Here is a 19,030-nt window from a genome sequence, read left to right as displayed (position 1 = left end):
AGGCAGGTGGATCTCTGTGTGTTCAAGGCCAGCCTGGTCTACATAGTGGGTTCCAGGAGAGCTGGAACCACAGAGAGACATTGTCTCCAAAAAAAAAAAAAAAAAAAAAAAAAAAAATTAGACTGGAGATGCAGCTCACTTGGTAGACTGCTTGCCTAGCATGCACACGGTTCTGTTCTCTATACCACTTAAACTAGGTGTGGTAATACATGCCTGTAATCCCAGCACTCTGGAGGCTGAGAGGCAAGAGGCTCAGAAGATGAAGGTCATCCTCAGCCACATAATGAATTTGAGGCCAACCTTGGATACATGAAGCCCTAAACCAAAGGACAAAAAGAATTTAAGTCTGTTGCAACAAAACTGGAGATCAGAAACATGAAGGGGAAAACGAGCATTTTCTGATCCAACGACCCCTGTTCTCAGATCTCAACCCTGCAACACTCAGAACAGCATCTTTCCTCTCTGTTGGGCCCTCATCCCTAACCATATCCTTGGCCAGCATGACACACACCGAAGTAGCTCATATGGCAGGAAGCCAGTCTGCCTCCGCTCCAGTCAGCAGCCCTGCTTCTCCCTGAACGTCTCCCTGTCTGCTGATAGCCCTCAGCAGGGGGAGGACTCCCATGCTTGATTTTGCAGTCACAGAGCTGCAGCTTGTGCAAGTTTCCTATTTACAACGTGCCGCATAGATTTCTACGGTCACAGTTAAAGCAGTAAGAAGTCTAAAGGGGTCAGCAGGTTCAGAGGCCCCAGGGGAAAAGCCATTCCCCATGTCTTCAGTATCTAGAGGCTGCTGTGTTCCTTGGCCTGTGACCTACCATCCCTCACATTCTTGGGATTGTGTTCCTTGACTCCTGGCCCACACTGTTCCTACCACTGCTTCTCACATCATTCTCCTCTGACTCACTCTGCTGCCTCCCTGTGAAAAGGACTCTCGTGGTTTCATTGGGCCCACCTGGATCAGCCTCCCATCTCAGGACCCTTAACATAGTCACATCTTCAAAGGCTTGTTTTGCCATGTAAGGTGGCATCTTCACAGGTCCCAGGGATCAAGATGTGGGCATCTTTGGGAGCCATTGTTTAGTCTATCAGCAGCTCTTAGATCGGAAGGGGTCACTTTTTCTAGCCTCAGTCTCCAGGTAGAGTTTTCTTCTCCCTTTTCCAGATGAGAAAGTATCTGAGATGCAGAAGACAGAGGGGCCTCCCTCAGGCTGGCAGTACAAAAGCACACAGAAGAGAGCCGAGGGTCAGGCTCCTGCTGCAGGCCTTCCCTTCCCCATGTTTAACTATCTCCTCTCAGAGGGCTGGAGAGACGGCTTAGCAGTTTAGAGCACTTGCTGCTCTTGCAGAGGACTTGGGCTTGATTCCCAGCACCTATACAGCACCACCTGTAACTCCAGCTCCAGGGAATCCTACTCCCTCTTCTGGCCTCTGGGCATGGCATGCACATGGTACACATATAATACCCATAGGCAAAACACTCATAAAATAAAAATAAATTAAGTATTTTTTAAAAGAATGAAGCAGAGGGGTTGGAAAGATGGCTCAGCAGTTTAGAGTACCGGCTGCTCTTGCAGAGGACCCAGGTTTGATTCCCAGCGCCCATGTGACAGCTAAGAACCATCCATAACTCCAGGTCCAAGGAATCTGATGCGCTCTTCTGACCTCTGAGGGCATTGCATGACACAGGTGCACTTACATGCAGGCAATGCACTTATACACAAAAAATAAATAATAAAGTTGGGTGTGGTAACGCACACCTTTAATCCCAGCACTCAGGAGGCAGAGACAGGCAGATCTTTGTGAGTTCAAGGCCAGTTTGGTCTACATAGTGAGTTCCAGGCCAACTGATAATAAATATGTTTAAAAAGAATAAAGCAGAATCCATTATGCACATATTAAAAAGTCACATTTTTCTATTACGCTAAAATACCAAAATTAATTTTAAAAAGCACAGTATCGAATGGTCAGTCCACCACTATCATTAGGAATATCTTTAGGGACACAGCGATTCTTTAGGGGCTTGTCACTGAGACCCATCTCTGCATGTGTTGCTTCTGTAATTATGAGAAAGGTGAATGCTGGAACAGAGTCCAGACTAAGGGAGGAAGGACAGCATTAGAGTGAGGAATAATCTGGAAGGCAGGCTGACGGCAGACAAAGCATCCAGGATGTGGCCTCCTGGGCCCTGTGGGGACTTCATCCAGAGTCCCAGTGCCTTTGAGGCGGCTTCCAGTTTCATTAAGTAACAAAACAATGAAAGCAAATTTACATAATTTCCCTGTATCCGAATAGAGACTTCATTTAGGTTAATCGCAGGATTTATCAGACTGTTGACTCTTTCGCCTGCTCTAAATGTACTTTTGTGAAAGGTTTAACTTTCAAATGCTCTATGGTGGGAGCCCTGTACTAATCTGATTTCAAGGCTTAGGGGATAATCTAGGTACAGTTATACTCTAAATAGGCCTGAAGCAAGCATGTCGTTAACTTTCCCTGTGTTCTAAGGAAATGTTCTCCCATACCCAGGCTGAAAGTTGATTTCCCTGCACTGCCTGCTGCTCTGCCCTCTGCTGCCTGCAGAGGGAGCCCAAAGCCAGGATGCCTCTCACGCCCTGTCACCTTCTGCAGTACATAAGAACACTAGGGAAGTGTTCTGAGTGGTTTTCACAATAAGCTTGCTCACTGTGGAGCAGCAATGAGATGGAAGCAAGGCCCACCCAGCCCGCCCACCTCTTTTCGTATTCTGGTACATCTCATAGCTTATGCTTCTAAATTTGTATATATGATTTTGTAAGCACACTTTGGATTATATTAGAGGTTGAGCCACCATTTACATTTAACCCAATATATTAAACAGTTCCCCCATCATGCACATTTTGGGAGGGAAGGAGGAGAGACACGGTCTCATGTATTCCATTTTGGTCTCCAACTTTCTGTGTAACTGAGGATGACCTTGACCTTCTGATTCTAATGCCTCCACCTTCCAAATCCTGGGATTACAAACATGCACCAGAACAGCCAGTTTTTTTCAGTGCTGGGAGTTGAACCCAGGGCTTCCTGCATGCTAGGCAAGTACTCTACCATCATTTAATGTTACTATATAGAACCATGGAGTATTCCATCTTAAAGATTTGTGAACTAAAGGTCCCAGAAAGAAGCCACACCTACGTTGAATCATCTACAAAGGCTGATTGGAAATCTCTGTGTAGCCAAGGCTGACCTTGAACTTACAGCAATTCTCCTGCATCAGTGCTGGGATTACAGGTATGTGCCACTACACCTCGATCACAGTTATTTTTTACTAGTTCTAGTTATGTATTTCAGAGCTCTCACTTGTGTTTGAACTTGTCCTTGGTTTCAGAGTGTTCATTTTCTGGGCCATTCTAGGGCTTGGTCACACTCTGGGCCTTTTTGCATATTTGTCTGTTGACCCGGACACAGTATAGTCTGCTATCGGATGACATGACTGCAGGTTACAAAATACACAGTAAAACAACTGCCTGAAAGTTGAGAGGTGACTCTGTCCTGAGGGAAGATTAGTCTACCAGAGTTCTAGATTGTTTCCAAGGTCGCAGCCAGATCAACTCCTAACACCCACATTTCAGGGAGGACAGCACCTGTTTGTTTCCCACTAAATTCCAAATGATGTCCTTCCCCAGCCTCATTGTCCTCCTGGGAGGTAAGAGGCCTGATGTGGCTCACCAGCTTTCGCTCTTATTGCTTGGGCCTTGGGTATAACCAGCCTCCAAAGCCCAGACATCTTCCCTGGATAGCCCTGAACCTCAGTTCCACTTTTGTTTATTGGCATCACTTGCTTTTAGTAAGATTTTATCTCCAAGATAAAATGGAAGAATGGAGCAAGATTTCTCTAGCCAAAATGAAAGTGTGAAAAGCAACACTCCACATGTGTGCCTGATGTTTGACAAATTCCAAGCTTGGTGCATCTGCGACTGGTGTGTTCAGCCCTGAAGACCTGGAGCACCCCACTGGCCTGTCTACAGAAGGGACTCCGTATGTGCTTGCTGAGGCATGCTGGTCTAACTTCCCATAACCAGAGAGAGGCCAAGCTAGAACTAGGCAGTTTCTTGACTAACCCTGCAATCATCAGTTTGGCCATATCCTGTGGTATGGGAAGCCACGAGGGCATCATTGTCCTTGGTTCTCTGAAGGCTCACAGCTACCTTGGCTGCCAGTCATGGCCATCAAAAAATTGATTCTACCCTCGGAGGTTATGATGGCTAATCCTGGGTGTCAACTTGACTGGATCTGGGATTAACTGAAATGAGAGAGATCTTCTTGATTGGATCATCTGAAGCTGGAAGACACACCCTAAATGTGGGCATTACCTTCTGATGGCGGCCAGTATAAAAGGCCACAGCAGAGGAGAACACCTGGCTTCTTGCTGCTTGCCTTCTCTTTCGCTGGTGAGTTCGTCTTGCTGCTGTAGACTAGCTGATCTTTTGGAATTCGTCAGACCTTCAGCACCATATTGGGACTACTGAGACATCCAGCCTCATGGACTAAGCGACTACAGATTCTCAGCCTCTCCAGTGTGGTGCAGCCATTGTTGGACTACTCGGACTCTACCTGTGAGCTAAGCTGATAAATCTCTATACATATATACATTCATTCTACCGGTTCTGTTTCTTTGGAGAACCCTGACTAATACAGAGGTGAATACCTGTTCTCAAGGGTTGAAGGATGTGCACAGAAGGTCCTGAGTACCTGTACCTGATGGCTTCCTTACCTGTCAAAAGAAAGATAAAAGCTGCATGTTCAAGCTGTTCTATAAAGCCTTCAGCCCATCTCCTGTCACCAAGAGCAATAAATGGGGGGATGTTGCTGAAATACACTGAAAGTCTTGCCACATGTGGTAGCATATGTCTGAGGAAGGAAGGAGGAGCAGACGGAAGGAAGGAAGGAGGGAGGGAGGGAGGGAAAGGAAGGAAGGAAGAAGCAGGGAGGGAGGGAAGGAAGGAAGGAGGAAGCAGGGAGGGAGGGAAGGAAGGAAGGAAGAGGGAAGGAAGGAAGGAGGAAGCAGGGAGGGAAGAAAGGAAGAGGGAAAGGGAAAAGACAAGCTTCCTACCTAGTCTTTCAATATCTGAGTCCTTAGGTCTCCTTTAAAATCAGGTTCTGATGATATTGCCTTGATAGCTACATCTGTGGCTCCCTAACCCTGGGTAACAGTTACTGAAATATTGCAGAGTGCTTGGCACCTGGGTGCTGACCTCTCTGTCAGTTCCAGCCTGTAAGCTTCGTTAGAACAGGGACAGCCTTATCTCTACCCAGGTACCTGGCAAGTGTTCACCACCTCACTGGGGCTCTGGAAACATTCATGCAATAAACATTCACTAGTCCACACTTCTAACTCTCTCCCTCTTCTGGAGTCCCAGCCGTGACTTTCTGGTTGTGACTACCTTGGTCTGAGGTAGCATCCCAGAATATTCAGCTGCATGAGCCCCAGCCAAGCAAGAAGACAGTGAAGGCAGTGCACACTCTGGGCATGGGTTAGGGAGTTGGCCCCCTTTGGAGCAGCTTCTGGGCTGTTGCAGGCAGGTCTTAGAGAGACTGCGGACATGTGGAACAGCAAGTGCTATGGTCTCTGAAGAGAGCTCTGCCAAAAAGAGGAATCTCCTAACTGGGCCCCCCTCCCCCCACCCAGTGTTGTCTCCATCTGTGGTGTTCCATGCTGCAGCCAGAGATCTGACTGCAGATCTAGCTGTCACTCTTCTGATGACATCCTGCCAGCAGGCCCCAATCACTGTCATAGCTGAGCTGTTGCTGGCATGCACCACATGCCTGCCTCATTCCTCACTCTGCATACCCTACTGTGAGTGAGTTGCTTGTACTGCCTCTGAGCATTTCATGCCTTTGGGTCTTTGCTTTTGCATTTTCTCAGTTCATGCCCACAGAGAGCCCCATACATGAACTCACTCTCCTCCATTGTGAGCTCAGATAACACCCCAGAGCCCAGTGTACCTCCCCGTCCTCTGGATCAGATGCTCCCTGTGCCCTCCCTTCTGGCAAGTTACAGGTTGTTTGAGATCAACCTTCCAGCTTCATCCCTTCCTTCAGCTTGGCTCTCCACAGAGGACAGAGACAGACCCTCACACACCAGGTGGTCCCCAAGCCTCACATACAACTAATAAGGTTTATGTAAAGGCTAAATCCACATTGTTCAAGGGGCATAACAGGACCAGCTCAGTGGGAAAGGAACTTTCAAGAAGATTGAAGTTGTTCATGTGTTTCCCACCAGTGCTACCAAGTTCACCCTGATGAATAGGTGAGTTTCTTGGCATCCAAAGTCAGGATGATAGATTAAGGGGTTAGAAAGGACAGTTACCAAAAAAGAAGGGAACAAGATTGCCTAATTTTGTTTCCTGTTGCTGTGATAAAATACACTGACAAAATCAACTTTAAGAGAGAAAAGGCTTATTTGGCTTACGATCCCAGGTTACCGTCCATCACCACAGGGAAGTCAAGGCAGGAGCTTGAAGCAGCTGGTCACATCCAGTCAAGAGAAGAGAGTGAATGCATGCATGCTTACCAGTGCTCAGCTCAGTGTCTCCACTCATACAGTCTATGACCCCAACCCAGGGTATGCTGCCACACACTTTTAGACTAGGTCTTCCCACATTAGTAACATAATCAAAACAGTCCCCTACAGACATGCTCACAGGCCACCCTGATCTAGACACCTGCATTCTGTACTGTGCCAACTTGACTATTGAAACTAAGGCTCACATGGGGCTTTTAAGATTTTTGGTTCTTTATTCATTTTTATTTTGTGTATGAATGTTTTGCCTACATGCATGGAAGTTCATCATGTGCATGCAGTGCCCACAGAGGTCAGAAGAGGGCATTGGATCTCCTAGAACTGAAGTTATAGACAGTTGTTAACCGCCATGTGGGTGCTGAGAGCCAAACCTGGGTCCTCTGTAGGAGCAGCCAATGCTCTTAACTGTGGAGCCATCTCTCCAGCCCCCAAGCAGCTTCTTTTTTAACAAGGACATTGAAAGGCTGGGCTTCCTCTAGTGTAGAAGCAAGAGAGACAACAACAGTGTGGGTATGAAGTTGTAGAGTGATTACTAAGAAGGATGTGCCCCCAGCCCTGATGGTGGCTTGTGTAAAAGGCCTATAAGAATTCAGAAAATTAGGTCTGTTTTTTTTTCAACTTTTTCCAGTGTGTCTTATGAGGAGTGTATCTGTAAGAGACTAATGTGCTTTTATGGATGCAATGGTATGATCTCTGAACACTGACACAGCATTTCATAGTTGATAGGAACTTTTGAAATTGGGGTTTTCTTTTGAGTATTTTTGTTTTGTTTGTTTTGTTCTGAGACAGGGTCTCACTATGTAGCTTTGGCTGGCCTACTTGCAATGTAGAACAGGCTGATTTCAAATTCAGAAATCAATCTGCCTTGGCCTCCCAAGTGCTGGGATTATAGGCATGAGCCACACCCCTGGTGTAAATGGGGTTTTCATGTGGACTTTTTTTGTACACCTTTGTTTATTCTTCCCAGGGGGTGGACACTAACGGGGATCGGGATTCCTTGGAGAAAAAAAAAAAACTGATTCCATGGTGGGCACAGGCAAGAAGCCTGGACTAGGAATTCCCAAAGATAATCAAACATGGTGGGAAGCCATGAGAACTTGCATGATTGGGCTTCCCCATGGCCATCGGGATAGTCAGGGCATCAGAGTGAAATGTAGAAGCTGGGGATGTGACTCTGGTGGAGTGCTTGTTTGGCACACAGAAGGTAAGAGATACAGCTCAGTGGCAAAATGTTTGCTTGGCACATGCAAGGTAGAGGATATGGCTCAGTGGTAGAGTATGGCATTATGTGATGCTAGATTACAGCTATGCCCGAATAAAAATAACCTGCCTTGCCGGGCCTGATGGCACACACCTTTAATCCCAGCACTCGGGAGGCAGAGGCAGGTGGATCTCTGTGAGTTCAAGGCCAGCCTGGTCTACATAGTGAGTTCCAGGACAGCTGGTGCTACAAGGGAGGCCATGTCTCCAACAAAAAAAAAAAAAAAAAAAAAAAAAATAGCCTGACTCTTAGCATCCATTTTAGTCAAGAGAGGACCTGAACTGCTCTGAGACCGGTTTCTTCAGAATTCTCAGAACTGTGCTCTCAAACCAAAGCTTCACTCTCTCTTTTATTGAAACTGTGCATCCAGCATGAAATGGGGAAGGAAAATGGACCCTTATCAGAAGGATTTTACCTTCTTTCTAACCCTACTGTCTTCAAACAGCACACACATAAACACAACAGATGTTATCAGTTTAATCCCTGTTGTTTGCAACACAAATGGGATAATCTTGCTTGCTTCCAACAAATATCTGCTGTTCAAAGTGCTTGCTTGATATGCAAAGCATACAGATGCACATACACTGTTCTGGGTCAAGGGCAAGGAAGGGTCATGAGAGACTAAAGCTATATGTTTTGGGTTAAACAAGATGAGACAGTGTTAAACGATTTCAGAACATCTTTGGTTACAAAAGTCATTCTTATAGTAGAGTGCTTGCCTGGCATTTGCAAGGTCGGGATGTGACTTGATGGTAGAGCCTGCCTGGCACACACAAGACCCTAGGCTCAATCCCCAGCATGGGGAGAAAAGAAGTAATAGTAATAGATTATAACCTGATGAATACAGGAAGAATCCAGAAGTTCCCATCCATGTCAATAAATGAATCATTAGATGGGGCTAGGGGAGGGTAAAGCCCCTCTTTCATTTAGAAAGGCAGCTGTTGAATGTGGAAGGAGTGGTGGGCCCAGGAAAATCACCACTTGCCTGCCAACCAACAGCTCAGTAACTGGCTCTACGGGGCTGTTTAGTGGGTGGTGCTGTGAGGGCTTTGGAGTTGGATGAGCAGAAGGCTGGGGTGAAATTCTGCAGTAGAGTGCTTGTATAGCATGTACAAGGTACCACATAAACTGGGCATGGTGGAGCATATCTGTAATCCCAGCACTGGGAAAGTGGAAGCTGGAGGATCAGAAGTTCAAAGTCATCTTCAGCTACTTAGTAAGTTCAAGCCCTGCCTGGGAAATGTAAAACACTGTCCTGAAAAGCTAAACACCTGGGGCTGGAGAGATAGCTCAGCGGTTAAAAACACTGGTTGTTCTTGCAGAAGACCTGGGTTCGAATCCCAGCATCCACATGGAAGCTAAAAGCTGTCCGTAATTCCAGTTCCAGGGGGTCTGACAGCCTTTTCTGACCAATGCAGGCATTGTACGACGTGGATGCACTTACCTACATGCAGGCAACACAGGAGGCATACACATAAAATAAAAATAATAAATAAAATTAAAAAAAAGAAAAGGCAAACACCATAGTTGGAGGAGCAGCACCATATTTATAGTCTCAGAGTCCATTTCTATAAGGGACTTTTTCATTTCAGAAAGTAAATGGTAACTGGTAGGGAAACTGGCAGGTGCCGCATTCATCAACTGATCAGTTACCATCAGTGTCTGCCTGTAGGGTTCCTGATGGGCTTGCCTCAGCAGAGCCTTACTGTGAGTGGGCTGCCAGATGTTGAATTCCAAAATGAGAACCGGGGACTGAAGAGCCACAAGGATGGAGCACGTGACCTTGAATTGTCCTTTGCTGTAAAAGTGTTGGGATGGTACAGCTCCATGAGGCCTGTAGATTAGACAGTATTCATTTCCTGATACCATACTGTGGTCCTCTAAGAGAGCTCTTTAGACTTGGAAATGCTTAGCAAGAGGGAAGGGCAGAGGAAAGGATGCAGGGAAGATGTCTCTGAGGGGCACTGTAGTCATAGGGCTCCATCCACAGTGTTCTCTTGGCCTGGCTAAGTCCTCTCCTCTCCTTGTCTGCAAAAAAGGCCTGGGAGCAGGAGCCCAGGACAGGATAACCATTACCAGAGACAGAGTGGTACCCCCTCAGCTACCAACTATGGAGTCCCTGAGCCTTGTGGACCTCTGTTTCCCACCAGCTTCATTAAGAACTCTCTATTTCCTTCTGGTCACTGGCCTAGCATCTGCCATGCCTCTCTAAGTCCATAAACAATCTCTAGACCTCAGAAAAGGGTGCAGGCCTCAGAAAAGGGTGCAGGTCCCAGCCCCTGAAAGAATGCTGTTTGGAGCTCCATCTTGGTAGAATGATGCCCTAGTAGATTCTGTCCAGACCTCTAAGACTGTGTTGATTTCTATGGACTTAAAGTTCTTTAGCAATCTCACAGGTGCATCATTTGGTCACAGCTTGCTTGGTGATTCCTGTAACTCCTGCTATGTCCCAGGCTTGTGCTAGGCACAGGGACAGTTAGACAGTGTCTGCTGTCAGACAGCAGGGTGCACAGTATGCCCCAATGGGATGGTTCTTATAAAGCCAACTTTCCTTGAGTAGAAAGTGTTAGGGCCGGGAGTGGCTCAGTCAGTAAAGTGCTCACCATTAAAGCATGAGGACCTGATTCAATTCCAGCACCCATGTCAAAATGCAAGGCATGTGCTTTTTACTCCAGTGCTAGGGAGGTGGAGATAGGAGGATCCATGGAGCTTGCTGGTCATCCAGCCTAGCATACTTGGTGAGTTCCAGGCCAAGTTTGAAACCTTGTTCAAAGAAGGTGGACAACAGTCCTAAAGGTTAACACCCAAGGTTGTCTTCTAGCCACTACATGCTCCTTGTGTGCGCACGCACGCGCACAGAGAGAGAGAGAGAGAGAGAGAGAGAGAGAGAGAAATGAAAGACAAACTTCAACTCCAGTGCTAGGGAGGTGGAGATAGGAGGATCCATGGAGCTTGCTGGTCATCCAGCCTAGCATACTTGGTGAGTTCCAGGCCAAGTTTGAAACCTTGTTCAAAGAAGGTGGACAACAGTCCTAAAGGTTAACACCCAAGGTTGTCTTCTAGCCACTACATGCTCCTTGTGTGCGCACGCACGCGCACAGAGAGAGAGAGAGAGAGAGAGAGAGAGAGAGAGAGAGAGAGAGAGAGAAATGAAAGACAAACTTCAGAACCCAGCTTCCCAGGAGTTGTATGAACTTGTGTTATCCAAAGAATCTCTGTAAGCTTCAGTCTCCCTGCCTGTTACAAGGAGACAACAGCCTCACCCTGCTGCCTGCCCTGCCCACCTCTCCGAGTCTACATGGTGCTGTAGGTGGGATTGGGCTCATTTGGGGTGCTGTGGCTATAGACTATGTAGTGCTTTAGAAATAGGAAGCAGTCTTGTTAATACTATGACACATGTAGATTGAAAACTGTAAGATTTTTAAAACGAGAACTCTGTTTTCTCTACTTTCTGATCTTAGAAAAAAGCATCACAAGGCCTAAGAATAGGAAATGCATGCTGTCACAGAGAGAAAGCCCTGGCCACCTCCCTCTGTGGAGCCAAGGGCTTTCCTGAACCAGCCCAGTCTCAGAGCCTGGCCCTACATAACAGAACTAACTATGACTCTATCTTTACAGTGCACCAGGTGGCCGAGCGCGTTGAGGCCCTGGGCCAGTTTGTCATGAAGACCAGAAGGACACTTAAAGGCCACGGGAACAAAGTCCTGTGCATGGACTGGTGCAAAGATAAGCGGAGGATCGTGAGCTCCTCGCAGGTACGTCATACTTGGTATATCACACTTGGTGCCCCACCTTGTATTTCTGATCTTACAACAGATGGAAAGAGCAGTCCTTTTCACAAGCCCCGCTCTCATCTTTATGATTGCTTATTCTACAAAGGACATGAATTAATAAAGACTTCTGCGGTGTTGGGGATCTGCATCAGTGTTGGAGTCCTTGTCTGGTATGCACAGTGCCTTGGGGTTGAGCCCCACAACTGAAACAGGCAAGGCTGCTCCTACACACTGGACAACCTCTCTGATTGGGAAAGATTTGGAATTGGTAATGGCTCGAACACTGTAGACTATCATTGCCTTTTTTTAGGTTTTTTTGTTTTATTTTGTTTTGTTTTTGAGACAGATTTCCCTAGCTGGCCTGTAACTTTCTATGTAGACCAGGCTGGTCTCAATCTCACAGAGATCCACCTACCTCCTCTTCTGAAGTGCTGGGACTAAAGGTGTGCACCACCACACCCGGCTCTATATTTAACTTTAAAATTTTTATTTTCGTTTTATTTGTATTACTATTTTGCCTGCATGTATGTAAGTGTACCACATGCATGCAGTACCCACAGAGACCAGAAGAGGGTATCGGATCCCCCAGAACTGGAGTTACAGATGGTTGTCAGCCTCCATGTGGGTGCTGGGAACCAAACTCCCCTTCGAGAGTAGCCAGTGTTCTTAACCACTAAGTCATTTCTCCAGCCCCTATATTTGGTTTTTTTTATGTGTACAAGTGTATTGCCTGCATGTATGTGAGTGTACCCTTGTCGTGCAGTGCCTCAGAGGTCAGAAGAGGGCTTTGGATTCCCCTGGAACTGGAGTTAAAGACTGTTCCTAGCCACCTTGTGGGTGCTGGGAATTGAACCTGGGTCCTCTGCAAAAGCAGTCAGTGCTCTTAACCACTGAGCCATCTCTCCAGCCCCTATATTTAACTTTTTTGATGAACCCTTAGAAAAATTTCTCCCTTAGCATATTACAGGGTCTCATTTGTAAGTGAACCCATTTTTAAAAGCCTTTTCGCAAATCAGAAGGCAAAAGTGATTGAGATTCTACAATATAACAGTCTATTTATTATATTCAGTAAGAAATTTGGGGCACCACACTCACCTGCACATACCCATACAGAAAATACTTTTAAAAAGAAAATGTACATGTTAACACCCACCAGGTGTCACATCTCTGTCAGTGTCATGTTAGGTAGGATAGGTGTGACTAATCTGTTACCTGTAGATCTCACATGCCACATTGCACTTGGTGCTGAGATGGCAGGTATCCAGTTTATTATTGAAGAATGTTCCTTTCTAGTCTTTATCTTTCCCCAAATGCTTATTTTTTAACATTTATTTTTAAATTATGTATATGTTTTTGTCTGTTTATAAACATGAGAACAGGTGCCTGCAGAGGCCAAAGGCATCAGATCCCCAGGGAGCTGGAGTTACAGGCACTTGTGAACCAAACTCTGATCCTCTGCAAGAACAGCAAGTGCTCTTAACCACTGAGCCATCCCTCCAGCCCCTCAAGTACTTATTTTTATAAAGTGGCTGTCAAGCTGCCATGTTGCTGCCTGGCTTTTCTGTCCTCTAGATCCTTACCATATATGGAATTTTCTGTCACTCATGTACCATTCTTTTTTTGAGACAGGATCTCATGTATCCCAGGCTATCCTCAAAGTTACTATGTAGCTGAGGATGACCTTGAACTTCTGATCCCCCTTCTTTTATCTCCCAAGTGCTAAGATTACAGGTGTACACCACCTTGCCCAGTTTATGTGGCACTAAGGATTGAACCCAGGGTTTTGTGCATGTTAGGCAAGCACTGTACCATCTGAGCTACAGCCCCAGCCCCTCATGTGCTACTCTTATTGGGAAAGGAGGGGGGAAGCAGGGCCACACTGACACTTCTGAGTACATTTTGTGCATCTCCCTCTGCTCCAGAGAGGTAGGAGGATGTGCATGGAGTGTGGGATGAAGGCTGAAAATATAGAAGACTCTGAAACAGATTTTGATTTACCAGCAACCTTCTCCCTTTAAAGCAGATTAGTCACTCTGATGAGAGAGAATAGAGTTTGAGGGTGAAGATACTTCTCTCCAGGTACCTGGCGTGCAAATCAGCTTGTGGAGGACTACACTTAGTTTAATGAGACTGCAGAGTGGGCAGAGTCAACGTCCCCACCTAGGGAGTATGGACTCTAGGCACCAAGGACCCCAAAGTGCATACTCGGAGCCCCTGCTGTGTTTATGCATGAAATATTTCCTAACCCACTCTGTGCATCCTGTTAACCCATGAGCTTTGGAATCTTGAAGAGCTCCAAACTATGAACCTTGACCTCAGCCACATGCAGCATTAATCTAGACTTCTACCAAAAGTGGTAGGCAAAGACTCTGTCACCATAACATCAAACCTCACTTCTGCCCTAAAGAATATTTTCCAGCCTGATCTTCCTGCAAGTTTTGCCTCCAAATGGCTTGAGGGACTCAGAGATTGATCCTGAACCAGGAATGGCAGTGCACACCTGCAATCCCAGCACTCAGGAGGTGGAGGGAAGCGCATCAGTTGTTCAAGGTCATCCTCAGCCACAAACAAGTTCTAGGCCAGTCTGGGCTACGTGAGATGCTGTCCAATAAAAAAGCATCTGAGTCTTATTTTCTATAGTGCTTGTTGTTGTTGTTGTTGTTGTTGTTGTTTGGTTTTGAAGACAGGTCACTCTGTAGCCCCAACTGGCTTGGAACTCACTATACAGACCAGACAGGCCTCAATCTCAGTCTCACAGAGATCTGCCTGCCTCTACCTGGGATTAAAGGTATGCACCACCATGCCTGGCTTTGTTTTTTGTGTAGTTTCATCTAGACCAAACAATGTAGTGCTGAGAACTGAGCCTTTAGTTTCTTGGAAAGCCCAGCCTTCCCTCCCTCACACCCCCTTATTCAGGTAGGCGAGGAGGTCTTGATCATTCAAGATTTGCACTGGCTCCCCATGCTGCCCAGCTGGGCCCAGTGTTCAGGACTCACTCCACGGCTGTTACTGATAAGTTGTTACTGGTATGAGTGCATTGCCATTACCAACTCTTCAACTGTTTTCTTGTCTCTCTCCAGGATGGAAAGGTGATTGTGTGGGATTCCTTCACCACTAACAAGGTAAGGCATTCTTCCCAGTCCTGTAAGTGGCCCCAGGTTACCAAGGTGACTCCCTCCTCTCCAGGCACCCAGTGAATGGGGATGGAAACCCCAAGAATGTACAGTCATATCTGAACAGCTCAGCCATCCCAGCCTTGCCTCCTAGAGGACAGGATAGAGCACAGCCAGGAAAACTTGTTAGGCCCACATGCGCAACTGTGTTCAATATTTCTCTTTGAGTGAGGATGCAAAAGACAAAAATTCTCAGTTATCCCTCCCTTACCTCTTAGCAGAGTCATAACACTGTAGAAATGAACAAGGGGTGAAGGAGTATGGGGCCAGCAAGAGGGCTCAGCGAGTAAAGGCACCTGCCACCCAAGCCCAGTAACCTGAGTTTGATGCCTGAAACCCATATGGTAGAAAGAGAAAACCAACTCTGCAAGTTGTTCTCTGATCTCCACACACATTCTGTGGCAAGCACACTCACACATATAAACATGTGCATGCACACACATGCACACACAAAAGAATTTTAAGTTTGCACAGGCCTTCGTATGCATTAGCTCCCTCCTCAGATCCAGACCCCTCTCAGTAGCCTCAGCATCTTCTGCATTGTGTGCTTTAGTGGTCCTCCATGTGTTTACTTCACGGAGCACTGACTGACTCCTGGGGAGACTTGACGTTGCTGTGTGACTCCTGACAAGCTGGAAACCACTGCTATAAAGTCTGAGCTGCCCTGTGCCACAAGTAGCCCCCATTTAGTGAGAAGGTGGTTGTTCTAGTCTGCCGTCAATTGCTCTGACAGATCACTCTGACCAATACCAACTTGGAGAGGAAAGGATTTATTTGTCTTCCATCTCCCAGGTCATAGTTCATCAGGGAACCTAAGGTAGGAACTCAGGGCAGGGACCTGAAGGCAGGAGCTGAAGCACAGATCATGGAGGAACACTACTTACTGGCTTGCTCCCCTGGCTCATGCTCAGCCTACTTTCTTATACAATACAGAACATCCTACCCAGGGGTGGCACAGCCCACAGTGGGTTGGGCCCTCCCACATCACTCAAAAATCAAGAAAATGCCCCACAGACATGGCCACAGGCCAGTCCAATGGAGGCAGTTCCCCAATTGAGGGTCCCTCTACCCAGGTGTGTCAAGTTGACAACTAAAGCTATCCAGCACAGTGGTGGAGTGTTTCTAACATCTGAGAGGCAGTACAGTTCAAGAGACAGCAGGATTTAGGCAGGCAGTATTGAGACCTGGATCTCCCCACACAAATACAGCCAAAACAGAAAAGACCTGGCCTTGAGTGTGCTCTGGGAATGGGCTGGTCCTCTCCCTCATTTCACAGACAGAACAAGGACTACACACAGATCAAATGGCTGATCTACACAGAGTCCCACATCTAGTGTCAGAATCAGAAACTCCCTTCGGAAGAGGAGAGTGCAGACCCAGATGCTTCTAAGCAGGACTGCTGCAGTTTGCTAACCTGCCTGCAGGGGGCTGTGATGACCAAGCCCCCAGACATGAGCTCTTAAATTTGGTTCTTAATTTGGGAGTTCTCTGTCATCTGTGCACACACCCCTAAATCACCTTCCTCCTCCCACTCCCACACATGCCTTGCAAGGAAAGATTTTAGGACTCCTTGTGGGTAGACTTGTGGGTGCTCACATGTAAGCAAGCTTGTACATAAAGTCACTCCAGATGGCTTGTGAAAATGGGAACTAAGTTGATAAGATAAAGTATGTCTGGAAAATCATGCAGACAGATAGATAGATTAGATAGATAGATAGATAGATAGATAGATAGATAGATAGATAGATAGATAGATCAGATGATAGATAATGGATAGATGATATAGATTAGATACAGATTGAAAGATAGATTGATAGATACATACATACATACATATATAAAACAGGTGATAGGTAGGTAGATAGATAATCAAAAGAAAGGAGCCCTCAATACCTATGCAGAACAACAGGAATATAGTAATAAAGAAGTAAAATATCACTATTTATTAGCTGAGACTTGGTACTGAAGAGGCCAAGCCCACCTTTGCCCCTAGCCACGTCCCTTTGGTGGGTGATATTTAGTGGGGACTCTGGTGCTTTTATTTTGTAAAACTCAAATATTAAGCCTGTGTGTGTGTGTGTGTGCCTGCTGCTCACTGTTGATTGGTGCTGCTGTGTTTCAGGAGCACGCGGTCACCATGCCCTGCACGTGGGTGATGGCATGCGCTTACGCTCCATCAGGATGTGCCATTGCTTGTGGGTAAGCCTTTCAGATACCCTACTAGCCACAAAATACTTTTCTACTTTGTATAAGCAAATATTCCAAAACCAAAAAAAAAAAAAATCTGAAACCTGAAACACTTCTGATACAGGTCTCAACCTGTACTGTCTAACCAAGAGGAAACAACTTAAGTGCACAATGTGGGGCACTGTAAAACAGCTGGCCTGAGATCTGCCATGAACAACAAAAAATAGGGGGTGAGGAGATGACTCAGTGGATAAAGTGCTTGCTGCATAAATGTGAGGACCTGAGTTTGAATCCCCAGCACCCACATAAAAAGCCAGGCAGAGGCCGGGGAGATAGCACAGCAGGTAAAAGTGCTTGCCAAGCAAACCTAGCAACCTGGGTTTGATCCCTAGATCCCACAATATGAGAGAACAGACTCCTAAAAGTTGTTCTTTGATCTCTGCACACTTACACACATCATACAGACACACACATATAATAAATAATTTTGGGGTTTTTTGTTTTGTTTTTTTTCTTTTTTGAGACATGGTCTCCCTGTAGCCCCAGCTGTCCTGGAACTCACTATGTAGACCAGGCTGGCCTTGAACTCACAGAGATCTGCCTGCCTCTGCCTCCCAAGTGCTGGGATTAAAGGTGTGCACCACTATGCCCAGCTATAATAAATTTTTAATTTAAAAAAGGGGGACCATCAAAATGGCTCAGCTGGGCTGGGGAAATGGCTCAACAGGTAAAGATGCTTACTACCAAAACTGGCAACTTGAGTTTGATCTCTAGGACCCACATGGTAGAAAGAGAGAACCAAATTCCAAACAAGTCCTCTGATCTCTATACATGTGGTACAAACACCTACACACAAATAAATGAATGTAATAAAAATATTAAAAATTAAAAGACAATGCCTCAATGAGTAAAGCTACTTCCCATCAAACCTGACAGCCTGTTTGATCCCCAGATTCCACATTATAGGAGAGAACAGACTCCTGAACATTGTCCTCTGACATCCACATGCATACATTAAATAAATAAATAAAATTAACAATTTTTTTTTCAATTGGGCTGGCAAGATGGCTCAGTAGGTTAAGGGACTTCCCTTCAAGCATGACAACCTGAGTTCAATCCCTGAGACCCATGTGGTAGGAGAAAAACAACTCCCACAAGTTGTCCTCTGAACTCCATATACACATGCACACACAGTAAGTAAATAAATAAATAAATAAATAAATAAGTAAATAAATAATAAAGCCAAGCGTGGTGGTACACACCTTTAATCCCAGCACTTGGGAGGCAGAGGCAGGTAGATGTCTGTGAGATCAAGGTGGACCTGATCTGCATAGTGAGTTCCAGGCCAACTGGGGTTGCAAGGAGACCGTGTCTCAAAAAGACCAAAAAAAGTAAAACAATACATAAACAAATAAATAATACAATTTTTTAATTTGAAAAAAAAAAAAGCTAAGTTCAAGTGATGGCATACTTGTTATTCCAGCCTTCAGGAGGCAGAGATGGGGCAAGCTGGCTAGTTAGACTCAACAAATCAGCAAGCTCCAGGCTCTGTGAGAGATCTTGCCTCAGTAAAATGGAGAGCGATTGAAGACACGCAATGTCAACCTCCGACTTCCACACATACCTGCATACACATGCATTCCCACACACGCAGACACACACACATGCACAAGTACCACCCACACAAAAATAAAAATCAGTGAATAATGTCTTCTAGATTAAAGGTCTTAAAAAGATGAACACTTTAAGCTGTGAAGCTTCATTGGTGCTGGATCCTGACAACAGCTTGGGGAGGTTGACTATGAAGGGCTCATTAGACGATATGGAACCTTTGTTAACTTTCTCAGATGTGATAGGATGCAGTAGATGTGCAAAAGAACGTAATTATTTTTAGATGTGAATTTGCATGTTCAGAAATAAAATGTCATGTTTGCTTTCAGATGGTTCAGAATTTGCTCCCACAAACGGAACATATTATCTGTGAATCAAAGAAAAGAATATCCATATTCTTTGTATTCTTTTCTGTGGGTTTGTTATGTTTTTAAATTTGAAGATCTTCAAAGTCAAAGGGGAATGATTA

The 19,030-nt window shown here is 45.7% G+C and overlaps 1 protein-coding gene across 1 annotated transcript in view; it reads left to right on the top strand.

Moving 5' to 3' along the window:
- Positions 1-19,030, top strand: part of Gnb5 (G protein subunit beta 5) — a 40,783-nt gene that overhangs the window by 6,615 nt on the left and 15,138 nt on the right. Inside the window, exons 2-4 of the mRNA XM_008829771.3 lie at positions 11,436-11,572; positions 14,671-14,712; positions 16,886-16,962. Of these exons, the coding sequence (XP_008827993.1) occupies positions 11,436-11,572; positions 14,671-14,712; positions 16,886-16,962 (256 nt within the window). The remainder of the gene's footprint in view (positions 1-11,435; positions 11,573-14,670; positions 14,713-16,885; positions 16,963-19,030) is intronic.

The sequence above is a fragment of the Nannospalax galili genome, unplaced genomic scaffold (genome assembly GCF_000622305.1).
Source record: "Nannospalax galili isolate Female #2095 unplaced genomic scaffold, S.galili_v1.0 scaffold213, whole genome shotgun sequence".
NCBI lineage: Eukaryota > Metazoa > Chordata > Mammalia > Rodentia > Spalacidae > Nannospalax > Nannospalax galili.
The sequence above is the reverse complement of the archived record's forward strand: the minus strand, read 5'-3'. Positions and strand labels throughout refer to the sequence as shown.